Source organism: Xenopus tropicalis, chromosome 4 (genome assembly GCF_000004195.4).
Source record: "Xenopus tropicalis strain Nigerian chromosome 4, UCB_Xtro_10.0, whole genome shotgun sequence".
NCBI classification, from domain to species: domain Eukaryota; kingdom Metazoa; phylum Chordata; class Amphibia; order Anura; family Pipidae; genus Xenopus; species Xenopus tropicalis.
Window position 1 is genome coordinate 48,405,853 of NC_030680.2, and position 18,137 is coordinate 48,423,989.

At 37.9% G+C, this 18,137-nt stretch overlaps 1 protein-coding gene across 1 annotated transcript in view; it reads right to left on the reverse strand.

Annotated features, from left to right (window-relative positions):
• Positions 1–18,137, reverse strand: part of mbtps1 (membrane bound transcription factor peptidase, site 1) — an 88,346-nt gene that overhangs the window by 38,846 nt on the left and 31,363 nt on the right. The window contains exons 6-11 of the mRNA NM_001079323.2: positions 16,969–17,085; positions 16,791–16,858; positions 9,589–9,691; positions 8,321–8,472; positions 7,999–8,160; positions 6,863–7,007 (exon numbers count right to left, since the gene is read on the reverse strand). Coding sequence (NP_001072791.2) covers positions 6,863–7,007; positions 7,999–8,160; positions 8,321–8,472; positions 9,589–9,691; positions 16,791–16,858; positions 16,969–17,085 — 747 coding nt within the window. The remainder of the gene's footprint in view (positions 1–6,862; positions 7,008–7,998; positions 8,161–8,320; positions 8,473–9,588; positions 9,692–16,790; positions 16,859–16,968; positions 17,086–18,137) is intronic.

The window sequence follows — 18,137 nt, forward strand, 5'->3', positions numbered from 1 at the left end:
AGCAGAACACGTAGAGATAAGGAAAATACAAGTTTAATCTTCTCCACGCAATATAATGATGTAACACACAGTTTAGGTAAAGTTTTACGTGCGAATTGGGCTATTATCAAGGCTGATGAGACCTTAGGTAAACTATGTCCGAATCCTCATATTGTTGGATACCGTAGAGGGAAGAATTTGAGGGATCTCTTGGTGGTCAGTGATCCGGTTTCAAGTTATGCCCCGGAAAAAGGCCCTGCAACATGGTTGAATAATAACAAAATGGGGTGTTTTAGATGCCCCTCGTGTACGTCTTGTCGGTATATGACCCCGGAGGGTAGCTTTTCGCATCCCCATACGGGGAAGCGTTTTAGGATTAGACATCACATTTCTTGTACTACTACACATGTAATATATTTAATCACGTGCCCCTGTGGTCTTTCATACGTGGGAAAGACTGATTTGACAATACGATTACGGATGGATGCACATAGATCGGCAATAAATACGGCTTATCGTGATAATAAAACTACTAAACCGGTGGCTAAACATTTTCTCGAGTGTGGCCATAGATTGCCCACATTTAGATATATAGCTATAGATCATGTACCCATGCCCAGACACGGGGGGGATCGGTCTAGATTACTCCTTCAGTGTGAAACATTTTGGATAAAGAAATTAGCCACATTGTGTCCTAGGGGCTTGAATGAATATTGCTCCTTTAATTGCTTTTTGGCCATTAGATGAACTATGGTTATAATGAATTTTAATAATGTTTTAACATTGTTTTTTAATATGCTTGTAATATACTTCCATTTGTGTATATAGCAGTCCACGTCCCTTTAACTATAACCAGTGGGTGGTGGTTGGGGGAGGTGGAGCTAACGGGTGGTTACGAAATGTTTGGAGGGGGTTTTGTTTTGTTTTGTATCTATGGGATGTATTGAAGTGAATTCATTAGTGGGGTTTGACATCGTGAACAAGGTCCTAGACCCTTACCGAAACGTTGATGTTTGAGCTATGATGTAAGTTATTAATAAAGCTAATTGATCTACGCTGGAGTGCACATAACTTTTGGAAAAAAAAATAGATGCCGCACTCACAGGACTTAGTACAAAATAAAGAAATATTTATTTGATGGAAAACACGTCAAGCTAACATTTCGGCCGTATCCACAGCCTTTCTCAAAGTCTCAAAGTCACTTTGAGAAAGGCTGTGGATACGGCCGAAATGTTAGCTTGACGTGTTTTCCATCAAATAAATATTTCTTTATTTTGTACTAAGTCCTGTGAGTGCGGCATCTATTTTGGACTTTACTACTTTTACTATACTGCACCCAGGCATATTTGGACTTGGATAAACGTGAGTGCCTACTTGCATGCATTTTATATTAATATATATATATATATATATTAATATATAATATATATATATATATATATATATATATATATATATATTAATATATATATATATATATATATTAATATATATATATATATATATATATTAATATATAATATATATATATATATACACACACACACACCAAGAAAATTTCAACAAACACAGGTTTTTATGAAGAGAACAAAAGTTATAAAAACAAAAGAAAGTATAAATCAAAAAATAAAAGAAAGCCAAAGATAAGGACAGAGAGAAAAAGAAATCCAGGATTAGGAGAGAAAGAAAAGTTGGTGTACTCACACACACTCACACATGAGAAGAGCATCATTGATAACAGAGACAAGCTATGAAAATACCTCATTCCAGCAATACCAAGCCACAGCCAGTGTGCTACCTTGTTCCTTCCATCAATAGGGTAGTTTAATGTTTTGGTAAGAGAAGAAGTGGTTGGTACAATGCACGTCACTTAGACAGTTGCCCAGACTTTAGAGCAATAGCAAACCCATAAGAGCTTCAAATGAAACAACCCAAGGGCAAGTCTCATTTAATCCACGAGGAGAGAAAATGTCTAAACAATGGATCCACCATGATTCTCTCTTCTTGGTTTCTGTTAAAATATTGTTCATGCACCCAATCAAAGACAGGAAAAGTGGTGTGCACTATTTGGTCCTCTATAATATTAGGGACTACTTTTTGTACCTGTGGGTTGCAACCACCCTTTTAGCTTTTTACTTGTGTGTACGTTTTTTTATTTTTTTGTGGGCATGGATATAGGGATGTGACTACAGTGTATACCGTACACACTGCAGCTTAATACTATACAGGGATTCCCAACCTACACCTGCCGAAACTGAGCGAAATGGATGAACAATCAACACAATTTACAACTAAAGTAGATGCACTAGAGATTTTGGATTCACTACAGGAGATGCAGACCGCATCCTATTTCCTGAAAGGGAAAAAAAAGCGCTGAGCTCTGTAAAGAAAGTTCCCTTAATGCCCCGCTCCTGCACCAAGACCGGTGGACATGCTCAGTTAGTAAGACTATGAGGATGCTTCCTGCTGATAGGCTCAGATCCACATTCCTAAGGAGGGGGGCAGTTCTTACCATTCTTGAGGGAGGGAGGAGCAGGAGAGGGGAGAGAGGAGAGAGCTGCGTGTCTCCAGCACAGGAAAACAAAGAGACAACAGACAGAGGACTGTACTTACATAGACCTTTCTGATAAAGCTTACTTAGTCTTTACCTTTCCTTCTCCTTTAAGAAAAAAAGATTTGGAGCTCCATGGGGTGTATCTTTCTAACTACCATTGCTAGAGACTGATCCTGAGAGGGTAGTAGAACAGGTTGGGAAAGAACTGGTGGCACTTAGGAAGAAAATTAAAGAGTTAGAGGAGAAGTATCTTGAAACTCCAAAGGCAGATAAGATTACAGATTGGCTTGATACAAAAAATACAATCCTTGATAGACAGGAGTGATTTGACAAATTTTAAACAAACCAAACTACAAAATGTTTTTGATGATTATAAACAGAAGTTAGTCTTATGTTACCTAACTAAGACATAAACATGGCCAATACAGATCACTGATAGCTCTGACCAATCAACCAACTCTGACTCATTTACTAACCCTAAAACTGATAAACCTAATTTTTTAGGGGTCAAAACAAAACCCATGCTAGAAAAAAAAAAACAAAAGACTGTTTACCAGGCGGGTGGAGTTTATGTTTAATAAACCCAAAAGGAAAACCCCCGAAGGGAAAGTAAACATAATTTTCAACCTTAATCAACATATACACTTGGAGAACATTATCCTTTATACCTAGTCAGAGCCCTGACAGTTTTAATCTACTGGTTAGAAACCTATATGTTTCAGAGGAAACTTAAATTGAAGGAACATTTTAGGGACACTCCCACCATGTGTTATTCTAAATTTAGCGCTCATAGTAGTTTTGAACCACCTAACACACCACCATCTGTACACTCCTTTGGAAAAGTTATCTATAAGGAGATTCCAGTAGCTGTCCAAACTTGAGGCAGTTACAAATTTGAGGCAGGCTATACAAACCCTAATGGATTATGTTAATTTAGTTATTTGTCCAGCTGACAAGAGAGGGAATTATAGTTATTATAAACTAGTATTATTATCCTAACCGAATGACACTGACTTATCGTAAATTACCAAAATATCCCTCCATGCAATTCCAATGGGAACTAGATGCCCTGTGGGTTTAGTCAGGATCAGGATTTATACCAATACTTAGACTCAGAATTTCCATGTACTCCTATTATGTACAGTGGCTTGCAAAAGTATTCGGCCCCCTTGAACTTTTCCACATTTTGTCACATTACAGCCACAAACATGAATCAATTTTATTCGAATTCCACGTGAAAGACCAATACAAAGTGGTGTACACATGAGAAGTGGAACGAAAATCATACATGATTCCAAACATTTTTTACAAATAAATAACTGCAAAGTGGGGTGTGCGTAATTATTCAGCCCCGAGTCAATAACTTTGTAGAACCACCTTTTGCTGCAATTACAGCTGCCAGTCTTTTAGGGTATGTCTCTACCAGCTTTGCGCATCTAGAGACTGAAATCCTTGCCCATTCTTCTTTGCAAAACAGCTCCAGCTCAGTCAGATTAGATGGACAGCGTTTATGAACAGCAGTTTTCAGATCTTGCCACAGATTCTCGATTGGATTTAGATCTAGATTTTGACTGGGCCATTCTAACACATGGATATGTTTTGTTTTAAACCATTCCATTGTTGCCCTGGCTTTATTTTTAGGGTCGCTGTCCTGCTGGAAGGTGAACCTCCGCCCCAGTCTCAAGTCTTTTGCAGACTCCAAGAGGTTTTCTTCCAAGATTGCCCTGTATTTGGCTCCATCCATCTTCCCATCAACTCTGACCAGCTTCCCTGTCCCTGCTGAAGAGAAGCCCCCCCAGAGCATGATGCTGCCACCACCATATTTGACAGTGGGGATGGTGTGTTCAGAGTGATGTGCAGTGTTAGTTTTCCGCCACACATAGCGTTTTGCATTTTGGCCAAAAAGTTCCATTTTGGTCTCATCTGACCAGAGCACCTTCTTCCACATGTTTGCTGTGTCCTCCACATGGCTTGTGGCAAACTGCAAACGGGACTTCTTATGGTTTTCTGTTAACAATGGCTTTCTTCTTGCCACTCTTCCATAAAGGCCAACTTTGTGCAGTGCACGACTAATAGTTTAGATTCCCCCACCTGAGCTGTAGATCTCTGCAGCTCGTCCAGAGTCACCATGGGCCTCTTGGCTGCATTTCTGATCAGAGCTCTCCTTGTTCGGCCTGTGAGTTTAGGTGGAAGGCCTTGTCTTGGTAGGTTTACAGTTGTGCCATACTCCTTCCATTTCTGAATGATCGCTTGAACAGTGCTCCGTGGGATGTTCAAGGCTTTGGAAATCTTTTTGTAGCCTAAGCCTGCTTTAAATATCTCAATAACTTTATCCCTGACCTGTCTGGTGTGTTCTTTGGACTTCATGGTGTTGTTGCTCCCAATATTCTCTTAGACAACCTCTGAGGCCGTCACAGAGCAGCTGTATTTGTACGGACATTAGATTACACACAGGGGCACTCTATTTAGTCATTAGCACTCATCAGGCAATGTCTATGGGCAACTGACTGCACTCAGACCAAAGGGGGCTGAATAATTACGCACACCCCACTTTGCAGTTATTTATTTGTAAAAAATGTTTGGAATCATGTATGATTTTCCTTCCACTTCTCACGTGTACACCACTTTGTATTGGTCTTTCACGTGGAATTCCAATAAAATTGATTCATGTTTGTGGCTGTAATGTGACAAAATGTGGAAAAGTTCAAGGGGGCCGAATACTTTTGCAAGCCACTGTATATTTTACCAATATTCATAAATCTGTCCAAGCAGACCCATTTTTTCTGCTGTTGGCTCGTTAGATCAACCCACAAACCCACAGATAGAAACATGATCCTACTTGCTGTCAGTCCATCAACCTGCTACAATTAGGGGGGATTCCCTACTATAAATTTTTGCACATTATTTTGTTTTATTGATTGTATATGATTTTCACCATCGTCACAGAGGCAAACATTATAAAATTAAGAAAACACTAACAGGAACTTTATCCTTTGTCATCTATATTATCATATGCCCACGTGGACTTTATTATGTGGGTAAGACCATCACAACACATAGGGGGACCATCCATGACACCACAATTTTTTTTCAGAAAAAAAAATGTAAACATTTTTAGAACTTTTCGTACTGACCATGATAATATTGTTAAAATAGCACGACTCATGGTTTTCATTAACTTCCACAAAAAAGTCGTATTTTTCGCAAAGACTAAAACAATTTTGGAATTCATTCAAGCTTAGGTATCGTAACTATCTTTTGGCCGGGTTGGAGCTGTAGAGTGCCATTGAGTCCTATGGAAGGCTTCCAAAAGTTTCAAAGCCAGAAAAGGTTTTCTCGTCATTTACGATCTATCGGATCTGAAAATTTTGTGACTTTCGGATCGCAACCACAATATTTTCATACAACCACGAAAATAATTATCGTGGTTACTCCAAATTTTTTCCAATTGTGCTTTTACTTCGCGGAAATTTGTAGTTTCATGAATGGGCCTTTTAGAGAACGAATTGATAACCATAGATCGGCTATCAGTAAAGCCTTGAAAGATCTGCAAGCAATGCAACCTGTACTCAGGCATTTCCTAAAAATTGGACACGAATTACCTTTCTTTCGATCCATGGCTTGATCTTCAACCCCTCCCCTTGAGAGAGGGGTGACAGGTTTTGCTTCAGAGAAAATCACTATGGATCCATCGTTTGGACACTTTCTCTCCTCGTGGATTAAATTAGACTTTGCCCTTGGGTTGTTTCATTTAACGCTCTTATGGGTTTGTTATTGCTCTTAAGTCTGGGCAACTGTCTAAATGACGTCCACTGTACCTATCCCTTTTTGTCTTACCAAAACAAAATCTGAAGGATTGGCTTATTTGAGACTGTTTGGCATACTGTAACACTCTGTTTGATACATTTAATTTGTTTTTCTCTACCGGTTACTTTATATCCTTTTACTTTACTCTGTCATTTTTCTTGTGGTGCTACACAATAAATGATAGCGCTGCAGCAACATTAGTCACCTAAAAAGATGGGAATATGTGAGAAAGCTTTGAATTACATAAAGGTTCTCTCTCTCTCTCTCTCTCTCTCTAAAATAGTCCATTTTAAGCAAATCAATTTCTTAAAATGATTTATTATTACAGGAAAAAAAAGAAAATAGTATCCTGTAACTGCTGTTAACTAAGCTGCTTGAATGTTGGTGGCAAAACAATCCTAATGGGTTTATTTAATGTTTAGATGTTGTTTAGCAGACTTAAAGTATGGAGATCCAAATTACAAGAAACCCCTTTTTTCAAAAAACAGTTCTCATACCTATTAACAAGTATGTAGGACTCACCTTGTCCACAATTCTTCCAGTAACTCCCATACCATTTAGAATTGTAACATTTACAATTGTTGGCATTCCTCCATAGTATATGGGTTGGGAGCAGTAGGGCCACATATAAGGGCATTCAGTCAGGTCAACATAGCTTGGACTTAAGCTATAGTTAGAGACAAACAATATATAAACAGTGAATCAATTAAATGCTATTTGGATCTAAAGCACATGAAGTAGAATTGAGGCATTTCTGTTTGCAGAACTGGTGCACTGAACAACATAGCAGGCAAAATTCCTGGTTTCCACTCTATAGATGAGGCAAACAATGAGAACAAACATATAAAGTAATATTTAAAGGAGAAGGAAAGGTTAATAAAGAGTTAATCTCAAACTGCAGGCATACATTCAGTTCTCTCAATAGTGCCCTTAAGTCTCCCCATATTTCTCCTGTTCAGATGATCAGAAGCCAAGCAGGAAGAAAAAAACGCTAAGCTGTGAAAAGAAAGTTCCCATAATGCCTCACTCCTGCTCCTGAGACCCAGACCAGTGTACATGCTCAGTTAGACTATGAGGAAGCTTCCTGCTGATTGGCTCAGATCCACATTCCTAAGGGGGGGGGAGTGAGTTCTTAGCATTCTTGAGGGAGGGGGGAGCAGGAGAGGGGAGAGAGGAAAGAGCTGCGTGTCTCTGGCAGAGGAAAACAGACACAACAAATCTTTTGACAGAGAACTAAGTGCAGCGTTTCTGTGAGTGCTTATGTCTGTATTTACATAAACCTTTCTTATAATGCTTACTTATTTTTCACCTTTCTTTCTCCTTTAAAAGAACCCAGTGGCCAAGTTTTGATTGTTGAGGGGCTGTGAACATCATAATGCCCCATGTGCTGCAAACATTTACTATACAAGCAAATCCACAGGTTTTTGCAGTAGCTTAATTCATTAACATATATACAAAACTGGAAAAGGTGTAATTTATGAAAACACATAGGCAACGCGTAAAATTTGATATGACAGCATAAAAATTTGTTGCTACATTTTAGGGAGGCCAGGTACATGCACAGACACAGAGAATAAACATGAAAAGTGTTTTTTTTGGGGGGGGGATGTCTTAAGCTATTGGAACAGCTGAGTAGATTTACACATTAAAATTCTCACCTTGCTTGGGGTTTGTAACTATTTAGAATTTGGAAAGCTCGCAAAAGATCCAACTTGCCATGACCTTGTTCAAACATATTGACACCTGGAAGTCTGCGTGCTGAGGCAATAAGGGCCTGCTTCATACTAGCTGGATTCACCAATTCCCGCTTCTGAACAGTACTAGAAACATACAAAGAGCTTTGTTAACTAAGTGGAATGAGCTGCAAACATGAAGATGGAGAGACTGGAGTGAAAATGACTCATCCATTTGGTATTTTTTTTATAGTACCTGTATTAAATTAATATTTTACTTATAATAGGAAAGGAAAAACATTCTCACCTAACAAGCAAAGTTACAGCCCCAGCAACAACTGGAGATGCAACACTTGTTCCTGAAAGTGAGCGGCAGCCACCTTTCAAGCCGGACCCACGAACCCCAGAACCATAAGTAACAATGTCAGGCTTCATTCTTCCATATCCTCCAGGCAACTCCTTCATAGAAGAATATAGATATGTTTGTATTACAGTCTGTTACCAGGTTTGTGCACCCACAGCAAAGTGATATAAAAACCATCCAGCAGAAAATCCCTCAATAAAGAAAGGATATTTTATGGTACTCTAAAACCAAACTGACCAATAACCCTGCTTTATTTGTAGGGCATTTGTACATGGGGCAATGGCTTTGCTTTGAGGAACTCGTGTCTAGGTTAAAGAAGAACTAAACCCTAAAATTGAACATGGCTAAAAATACCATATTTTATATACTGAACTTACTGCACCAACCTAAAGGTTAATTATCTCTATAGTAGCAATGATCCAGGTCTTTACAGTTGTCACAGTTGTTGGATTTTGTTAGGACACTCACATTCTCAGTGCACTATGGGCATCTACTGAGAAGCTAAGCTTAAGGGTCATCGCATACTATCAAGCAAAAAATTAGGTTGGTCTGTTATATAAGCTGATGCTTCAGGGCTGATTATTAAATTCTGATGCTAATTGCACTGGTTTCAGAGCTGTAACGCGATGCAATGTCACAGACATAGTCCATTCCTGCTCTACTAGCTCCTCTCCCCGCCCCCCTGGTAGCAGCAAAAGCAGAGAGACACAGAAGGAGGAAACTGGGGGGGGGGGGTTCCTGCTACTGTTTAGTAAAGCCTGTCAGTCAGTGCTGTGACCGCTTCCTGTGGGAGATTGAAGCGACACTCCCATGTTTCATTTTGCTCTGGCTTCTGATTAGAGAGGTTGTGTATGCAGCTCTCATATAATGACAGTTTTAGGAGATAAAATGCTTTCAAAACATCTTTCTTTCTGCATCATTACACATTTTGCGGGAGGATGAATATTATAATTGAATATGAATTTTATATAAAATGTTTCCTTTAACAAGAGTAGTCCCATTTGCAAATCCGCTCATTGTGGCAGGCAGTACAATTTCACAAATAACATTTAAAACCATTTACAGGACAAATTTACTATGATGAGCTAAGAGCAAAACATGTGCCTGCAGTCATCTATTAAAATGATCTTCACCTTCCAGTTTAAATAGCTTGCCTGATGAACATCAATTTTATTTAATACAAAGTGACATACAACAGCACAATAACTTACCCATGTAGTCATTCCTCGTGATGAGAATCGAGCTATATTGTCTTCAAAATCAATGCCACCAACTCCAATTACATCCATCTGGTCAGCTGGATTGTTCAGTGTTCTGAGTTAAAAGAGGAAAAACGATGAATTTGTTTACTCCCAGTATTACTTTTTAGTGTTTTATAAGTGTGCAAAACCAAAAAATTAAAAAGATACCAATTTCCTTACCATGGAAACACATGCAGTGTAAAAAAATTCACCAGTTAATTGTGCTCATATTATGACCTAATGACATAATATTGTGCAGTATTCTGAATAAAGCTTTGAATAAAGTTGCAGGCTTCTTATGACTGTGCTGGCTAATCTAATATGAACAAGCCTAAATGATGGCAGCATCCAATCAAGTTGAAAGGACCACTATACCATATTTGTTTTATTCCCACCCTTGATATTCCCCTGTACATATACGGGATACCTTACCTGGAAACCAAGATTGCAGAGTCCATTTGAAAATAAAATAAATTCTAATGTTTAAAATCATTTCTTTTTCTCCATAACAACAAAAGAATACCTTGTACCTGATCTTAACTGAGCTGCATTAATCAATATTGGTTGCAAAATATTCCAACTTGGTTTATTTAAAACTTAAATGTTTAAGTACAGTAGACTAAAAGACTGGAAAGACCCCTTATCCAGAAAGCCCCAGGTTCTGGATAGCAGATCCATACTATAAAGAAAATTTATGCGGCAAATTTGAGGCTATAGTGGCTCTTTTGATATGAAGCTCATAAAGTGAGCTACAGCAGCCCTGTTTCCATATTTATATGGGTACAGAGAATTATGCAACCTTAGGTCAGTTTTTTCTACACTTTTGTAGAAGTACCAGTTCCTTCATACTGCATTTGTCTCATGCTTCTAAAAAGTATCCCTTCAATTAAATGTATATGTAAATATTACTAGTTTTCTTTTACTTTTCATTTTCTCTTTTTATTATTTAGTTTTCCCAATACATCTCCCCGGTGCATATCCCTTCACTTTTCTTTTCTGAACTTGTGGTCAAACACTTTCCTTTTTGCGTTCCATTCCAGTTAACATGTACATACAGTGGTGTGAAAAACTATTTGCCCCCTTCCTGATTTCTTATTCTTTTGCATGTTTGTCACACTTAAATGTTTCTGCTCATCAAAAACCGTTAACTATTAGTCAAAGATAACATAATTGAACACAAAATGCAGTTTTTAAATGAAGGTTTACGTTATTAAGGGAGAAAAAAAACTCCAAATCTACATGGCACTGTGTGAAAAAGTGATTGCCCCCCTTGTAAAAAAATAACTTAACTGTGGTTTATCACACCTGAGTTCAATTTCTGTAGTCACCCCCAGGCCTGATTACTGCCACACCTGTTTCAATCAAGAAATCACTTAAATAGGAGCTACCTGACACAGAGAAGTAGACCAAAAGCACCTCAAAAGCTAGACATCATGCCAAGATCCAAAGAAATTCAGGAACAAATGAGAACAAAAGTAATTGAGATCTATCAGTCTGGTAAAGGTTATAAAGCCATTTCTAAAGCTTTGGGACTCCAGCGAACCACAGTGAGAGCCATTATCCACAAATGGCAAAAACATGGAACAGCGGTGAACCTTCCCAGGAGTGGCCGGCCGACCAAAATTACCCCAAGAGCGCAGAGACAACTCATCCGAGAGGCCACAAAAGACCACAGGACAACTTCTAAAGAACTGCAGGCCTCACTTGCCTCAATTAAGGTCAGTGTTCACGACTCCACCATAAGAAAGAGACTGGGCAAAAACGGCCTGAATGGCAGATTTCCAAGGCGCAAACCACTTTTAAGCAAAAAGAACATTATGGCTCGTCTCAATTTTGCTAAAAAACATCTCAATGATTGCCAAGACTTTTGGGAAAATACCTTGTGGACCGACGAGACAAAAGTTGAACTTTTTGGAAGGTGCATGTCCCGTTACATCTGGCGTAAAAGTAACACAGCATTTCAGAAAAAGAACATCATACCAACAGTAAAATATGGTGGTGGTAGTGTGATGGTCTGGGGTTGTTTTGCTGCTTCAGGACCTGGAAGGCTTGCTGTGATAGATGGAACCATGAATTCTACTGTCTACCAAAAAATCCTGAAGGAGAATGTCCGGCCATCTGTTCGTCAACTCAAGCTGAAGCGATCTTGGGTGCTGCAGCAGGACAATGACCCAAAACACACCAGCAAATCAACCTCTGAAAGGCTGAAGAAAAAAAAAATGAAGACTTTGGAGTGGCCTAGTCAAAGTCCTGACCTGAATCCTATTGAGATGTTGTGGCATGACCTTAAAAAGGCGGTTCATGCTAGAAAACCCTCAAATAAAGCTGAATTACAACAATTCTGCAAAGATGAGTGGGACAAAATTCCTCCAGAGCGCTGTAAAAGACTCGTTGCAAGTTATCGCAAACGCTTGATTGCAGTTATTGCTGCTAAGGGTGGCCCACCAGTTATTAGGTTCAGGGGGCAATTACTTTTTCACACAGGGCCATGTAGGTTTGGATTTTTTTTCTCCCTAAATAAAAACCCTCATTTAAAAACTGCATTTTGTGTTTACTTGTGTTATCTTTGACTAATAGTTAAATGTGTTTGATGATCAGAAACATTTTGTGTGACAAACATGCAAAAGAATAAGAAATCAGGAAGGGGGCAAATAGTTTTTCACACCACTGTATAAACAATTCACAAAAATGGTTTGCAGTTACATTTGGATGAGGATCGGAGACACTAGGGGGAGGGCCCTGCTTGCAAGAGCTTCCATTCTAAAAGGGAGGGCTGAGACATAAGGTCAGGGTAACTAGCATGGCGTTAATATACAAGCAAACAAGAGCCTAGTCTCTGCAACTCCCTTGTTTGCCAAAATGCTAATACTAGCAAGCAAAGTTATGTTACAGAAGGTACAAACTGCTGTCAAACTTAAAGGGGAACTATAGCGTCGAGGTACAAGGAAGCAAAGACCAGCTAAAATAAAGATGGAAAGGGGTATTTGCAGCTTGGAGTAAAAGAAATCCAAAATTATTTTTTAAATATGTAAATACTAAAATTAAAGTAAGAAGGGGTGGGACCCTTATTATCACATAGGGGTCAGTTGGTTGGTCAGGAAAAAGGCAGATAATTTGAACTCTTATTTTTCATCCAATTCTAGTAATATAACTACATGGGTCACACGGGAGAAAATTCAAAAGAGACTTGAACATGAAAAGGTCCAGAACCAGATGATATTCATATATTCATATCCCAGGGAATTAAACGAGCTTAGCTCTGTGATTACCAAACCTCTCTACATAATTTTTCAGGATTCGTTGAGGTCTGGCACGGTGCCAAGAGACTGGTCATTTGCTAATGTGGTCTGTTATTTAAAAAGGGATCCTGTTCTCAGCCTCAAAACTATAGGCCTGTTACGCTGACATCAATAGTAGGAAAGCTTTTGGAAGGGGTAATAAGGGATAGGGTACTTGAATACATTGCAGTTCACAATACTATAAGCTGGTGTCAGCATGGTTTCATTAGTAACAGATCTTGCCAGACTAATTTAATTGCCTTTTATGAGGTGAGAAGGAACCTCAATGCTGGAATGGCAGTGGCTTTCATCTACTTAGATTTTGCCAAAATGTTTAATACAGTACCTTACAGAGAGTAAATGATAAAATTGAGGAATATTGGCCTAGAACATAATATACGTATTTGGAGGGAAAACTGGCTGAAGGATAAATTACAAAAAGTGGTGGTAAATGGAACCTTTAACCCTTTTACTGCCAGCCATTTTGGTCAAAGCAGAACTTGTATTGCCAGACAGTTTTTGAACATTTTGCACTGTTTCACTTTAGGGGCCTTTCCTCGGGGGGACTTTTAGTTTACCCAGGAAAACAATATATAGTTTTTTTCAGAACAACCTAAACTTGCAAAATATGGTAGAATTTGTGTGTAATTCCAATTCTGTAACAAGATATAGGCTTCTAAATGTCTAAAAATGCAAAAATAAAATCAAATTTTCCATAATATAATCACACATACTAGAAACAAAAATTATTTTATGCACGAATATACAACTGATTTGAAAAGCCCCATGTCTCCTGAACGTGCCAATACCAAATATATATAGTTTTATGGAGATTTCTCACTTGTATAGGTCAAAAACTCCCAGCAGTACATTACCAAATTTCCAAAGCACTGCTCCAGAAAGCTGCATACTTTAGATTTCAAGGCCAAAAATTCCACTAACAGAAGGTTTATCCCAGAAAAATCTGTACAGAATTTACAGATTCTGGGGAATACAGAATAGGCACAACTGTCTGTCTACTCCAAGCTATCAAGTCGCAAAAGTTATTGTTTATCAAAATTTGTGATTTTTTTTTTTTTAAAAATCGCTTCAAAGCTTCCAGTCTATAGTATCTTATCTCCTACAGGTCATAAAGTAACCAAATAAAACACCCTAAATATGAACGCCAGGGGTCCACTGAACAGTTTGATGCCCAATATGTATAGGTTTACTTAAGTATGTGGCATGTAGGGGCCCCAATGTGAACATACCCCCATATGTACTGTCATTTCTGTTATTTCAGCTCCTGCAAAATCAACACATTTACATCATTATATGTGGGATAAAGCTACTAAAAAGTATGCTCACCCCAGAAAGTCATATTTTTGGAAAGTACACATTCCCCCGAATCTAAAATGGGTACCCATGTCTTTCTACTCCAAAGTACCAAGCCGCACAGCTTTTCTAAAGTTAGCAATTTTGCTGACATTTCCAAAAATCCCCTCAAAGCTTCCACTTTGCAGCATCTTATCTCCCACATAGTGTTAGGTACTAAGATAAAACACCCTAAATTTGAACGCCAGGGGTCCACTGAACAGTTTGATGCCCAATATGTATAGGTTTACCTAAGTATGTGGCATGTAGGGGCCCCAATGGGAACATACCCCCATATGATCCGTCATTTCTATAATTTCAGCTCCTGCAAAATCAATACGTTTACATCCTTTATGTGGGATAATGCTACAAAAAAGTACACTCACCCCAGAAAGCCATATATTTTTGGAAAGTACACATCCCCCCAAATCTATAATGGGTAAACATTTCTTTTTGCTCCAAAGTACCAAGCTGTAAAGCTTTCCTAAGTTTGCAGATGTATATGACATTTAGAAAATCGCATAAAAATGTTGCAATTTGTCGCATTTATCTCTCACAATTTCTTGATAAAGATCAGATAAAGGCAAATCACCCCAAATAGGAACACCTAAGGTCTACTGAACAGTTTGATGCCCAATATGCATAGATATACCAAAGTCTGCGGTATGTACTGAACCCAAAATGAAAATAGCGCATAAGGATTTCTCGCCTGCCAGCTCAGCTTTTGCACACAGAGCCCCCTGTCAGTGTTATGTGCCGAAACTTTCACTAACTATACAGTGACCCCCACAAAACCATATATTTTTGGAAAGTACACATTTTGATAAATCCAAAAAGGGTAAAGAGTCCTTTCTACACAAAAGTACCAATCTGCAGAGCTTTCCTAAAGTTATTGGTTTTTATGACATTTCAGAAAATCGCCTAAAAATGTTGCAATTTGCCGCATTTATCTCACACAATTTATTGCATAAAAAGGCAAGTCAACCCAAATAGGAACACCTAAGGTCTACTGAACAGTTTGATGCCCAATATGCATAGATATACCAAAGTCTGCAGTATGTACTGACCCCAAAACGAAAATAACGCATATGGATTTCTCGCCTGTCAACTCAGCTTTTGCACACAGAGCCCCCTGACAGCAAATTATGTGCATTAACCCCCCCTAACTATACAGAGACCCCCAGAAAACCATATATTTTTGGAAAGTACACATTCTGATGAATTCAAAATAGGTAAAGTTGTTTTTGTACACCAAAGTTACACCTGGCAAAGCTACGCTAAAAACAGATTAGGAACACTTATACAGGGATGAAATGCGATAAAACCAAAAAATTGTGCAAATCAGTGAAACAACAAAATAAGTCACATGACAGTGTATTTAGTGGTCAGAATATCTGACCAATAGTCACGCTGTCAAAATAAACAGTTTTTAGGTAAAAGAAACTAAAAACAAAGCGTCAAGGTTGGGATGGTTTTCTCTATAAAAAAATGTGCTTTTTTTTTTTGTTTTTTTTGCATTGAAGCAATGTAGATGGTTTTTCAAAGTGAGGGCTGTGAGGTTGTGGAATGCCTTTCCTAGTGAGCATATTCTATGTCTTTAAGAGGGGCTTGAATGAGTTCTTGAACAAGCATAGTATCCAAGGCTATTGTGATACTAAAATCCACAGTTAGTATTGATGTTGATATATATGGTTTATGTATGTGAGTGTATATATAGGTCAGTATAGGTTTGTGTGTGCTGGGTCTACTTGGAAAGGTTGAACTTGATGGACTCTGGTCTTTTTTCAACCCCATGTAACTATGTAACTATATTGCAAAAATTAAAATGTAGTATATGCTTTATCTCACTCAAATGACAAAACTTTGAAATATAATGAATTAAAATTATGTAATTTTGAAAAAACAATTGATTTATTCTTCCCTATTCCCCCTCTCAGCAATCTGTATCCCTACATTCATGGGGTTAGAGTCTGATTTTGATTGACAGTTCTAATACCTCCTCTGGGGGTGTGCTTTCTTTGCCTAGAAGGTCCATGGAGCTCACTTTTTAAAGATAACCGACTGACAGAGGTACTGCCACTACATTTGTGCCAGAGTTACTTTGTTAGACTTTGTTTGTGCTGGAGTTGGATATTTGCCTTATCTCTAATACATCAGCCAGGAAAGAGTAAGGTCATTATTTCAGAAACGGTATAAACATTTTAACTAATTATATTAAGAATGTTTCTTAATTCTGTAAATTGAAGCATATTTTCAATATTTTTAAATTTTTTGCAATAGCTTCCTTTAACCTATACCACTGCAGCTCCCTTGTTTGCTTGTAAGTGCAGCTGTGTACTAGCACAAAAAGGGAAACAACCACAGGAAAAAAAAGAGGTTGCTTATGCTGTTTGCAGTAGGACAGATCTGTCATAAATAAATAAGTCAACCCTGGTATCTTACAAAAGGTTTTCTTAAAAGCCACTCATAATAATGGAGGTCACAAAGAAGCCCTTCAGAAGTTGTAAACAGTGAGAAATTGGTAGGAGCATAAACCCTTACCCATAAAGTGGTCCATCATTCCCTATGGCAGAGACCATAATAACATTGTTAGCAGTGAGCTCCCAGACCTTCAAGAAACAGGAAAAAAAATAGAAAATACAAAATTATTTCTAAGCTCACAAATAATAAGATATAACAAATGCCCCGTCATTTGTACAGGTAAATGATGTACACTGACCTTGTCAACAAAGGGGTGGTCCATGAAATCAGGTCCCCCGATGCTCAGGTTCAAAACATCAATTTTCTTTAAAATGGCATAATTAAAAGCATCTAAAAACCATGAAGTGTATGACACCTGTATAGAGAAAGAGAATATAGTGAGACACAAATGACTGAAAAAAGGAAAAACTGTCACAAAGCCCCAAAACCAAAAATTAATAACTACATGCTTTTTATAATGAATAATAGTTTAAGAGCTGTGTCTTTCTTGGCAGGGTCATCCGTCTTTTAATTTATTTTAACTTATCAGCATGGAAATTTGCTTGTAATATCCCTATATTTAAATAGTTCACATATTTCAGTTATATGAGACAAATTAAATCAGTAAGTATCATTTATAAGGATATACTTTACCGGATATTAATGGCTTGTATATTATATAAGGATATTGTACAACAGTATTATTTGAGAAGTTCTATGACCATGGAGGCTTGAACCTGCAAGTAGGTTATTTTTATACAGGCCATCTTCTAATATCTGTATTTTACTGTTGGGTGGGCAGAGGTATATTGGGTGACATTATGCATATTTTTTTTCAGTTACATGAATGTCCCACATGTCTAAAATCTATAAAGGTTTATGTGGAGTTTGTGTGGAGGAAAAAAAATCTAAGGACAGATCTAGAGGGCCATATGTGATATCAATAAGTAGTAGAGGTGGAGAGGCACTATTTTACATATAAATAGTTTATTGTCACTTTAGTGTGTGAATCTGGTATGGATATTAGTTGGGTAAATAGCATACTGTCTGATGGTAGATTGTTTTTTAGACACATACTTGTAGATACTTGTATACTCAGTAATGCCAGCGAGTTAAAAAAATGTTAGTATATATACTGTATCTCAAGTATGTTAAATTTATTTTTGAGTATAAGCAACCTTAAACTTTGCCTGCTGTTGCTCTAGTGTAGAGAATAATAAACTTTGCAATGATGTGGACAGAACTGTGGCACAATGGTTAACACTGCAGCCATGAAGCCATTGGTTTGATTCTAGCCTAGGCACTATTTGCAATATGTTTGGATGTTCACCCTGTGTCTATTAGGTTTCCTCTGGGTACTCCAGTTTCTCCCACGCTTCGAAAACATACAGGAGGGTTATATGATTCCTGCTAAATCTAAAACATAAT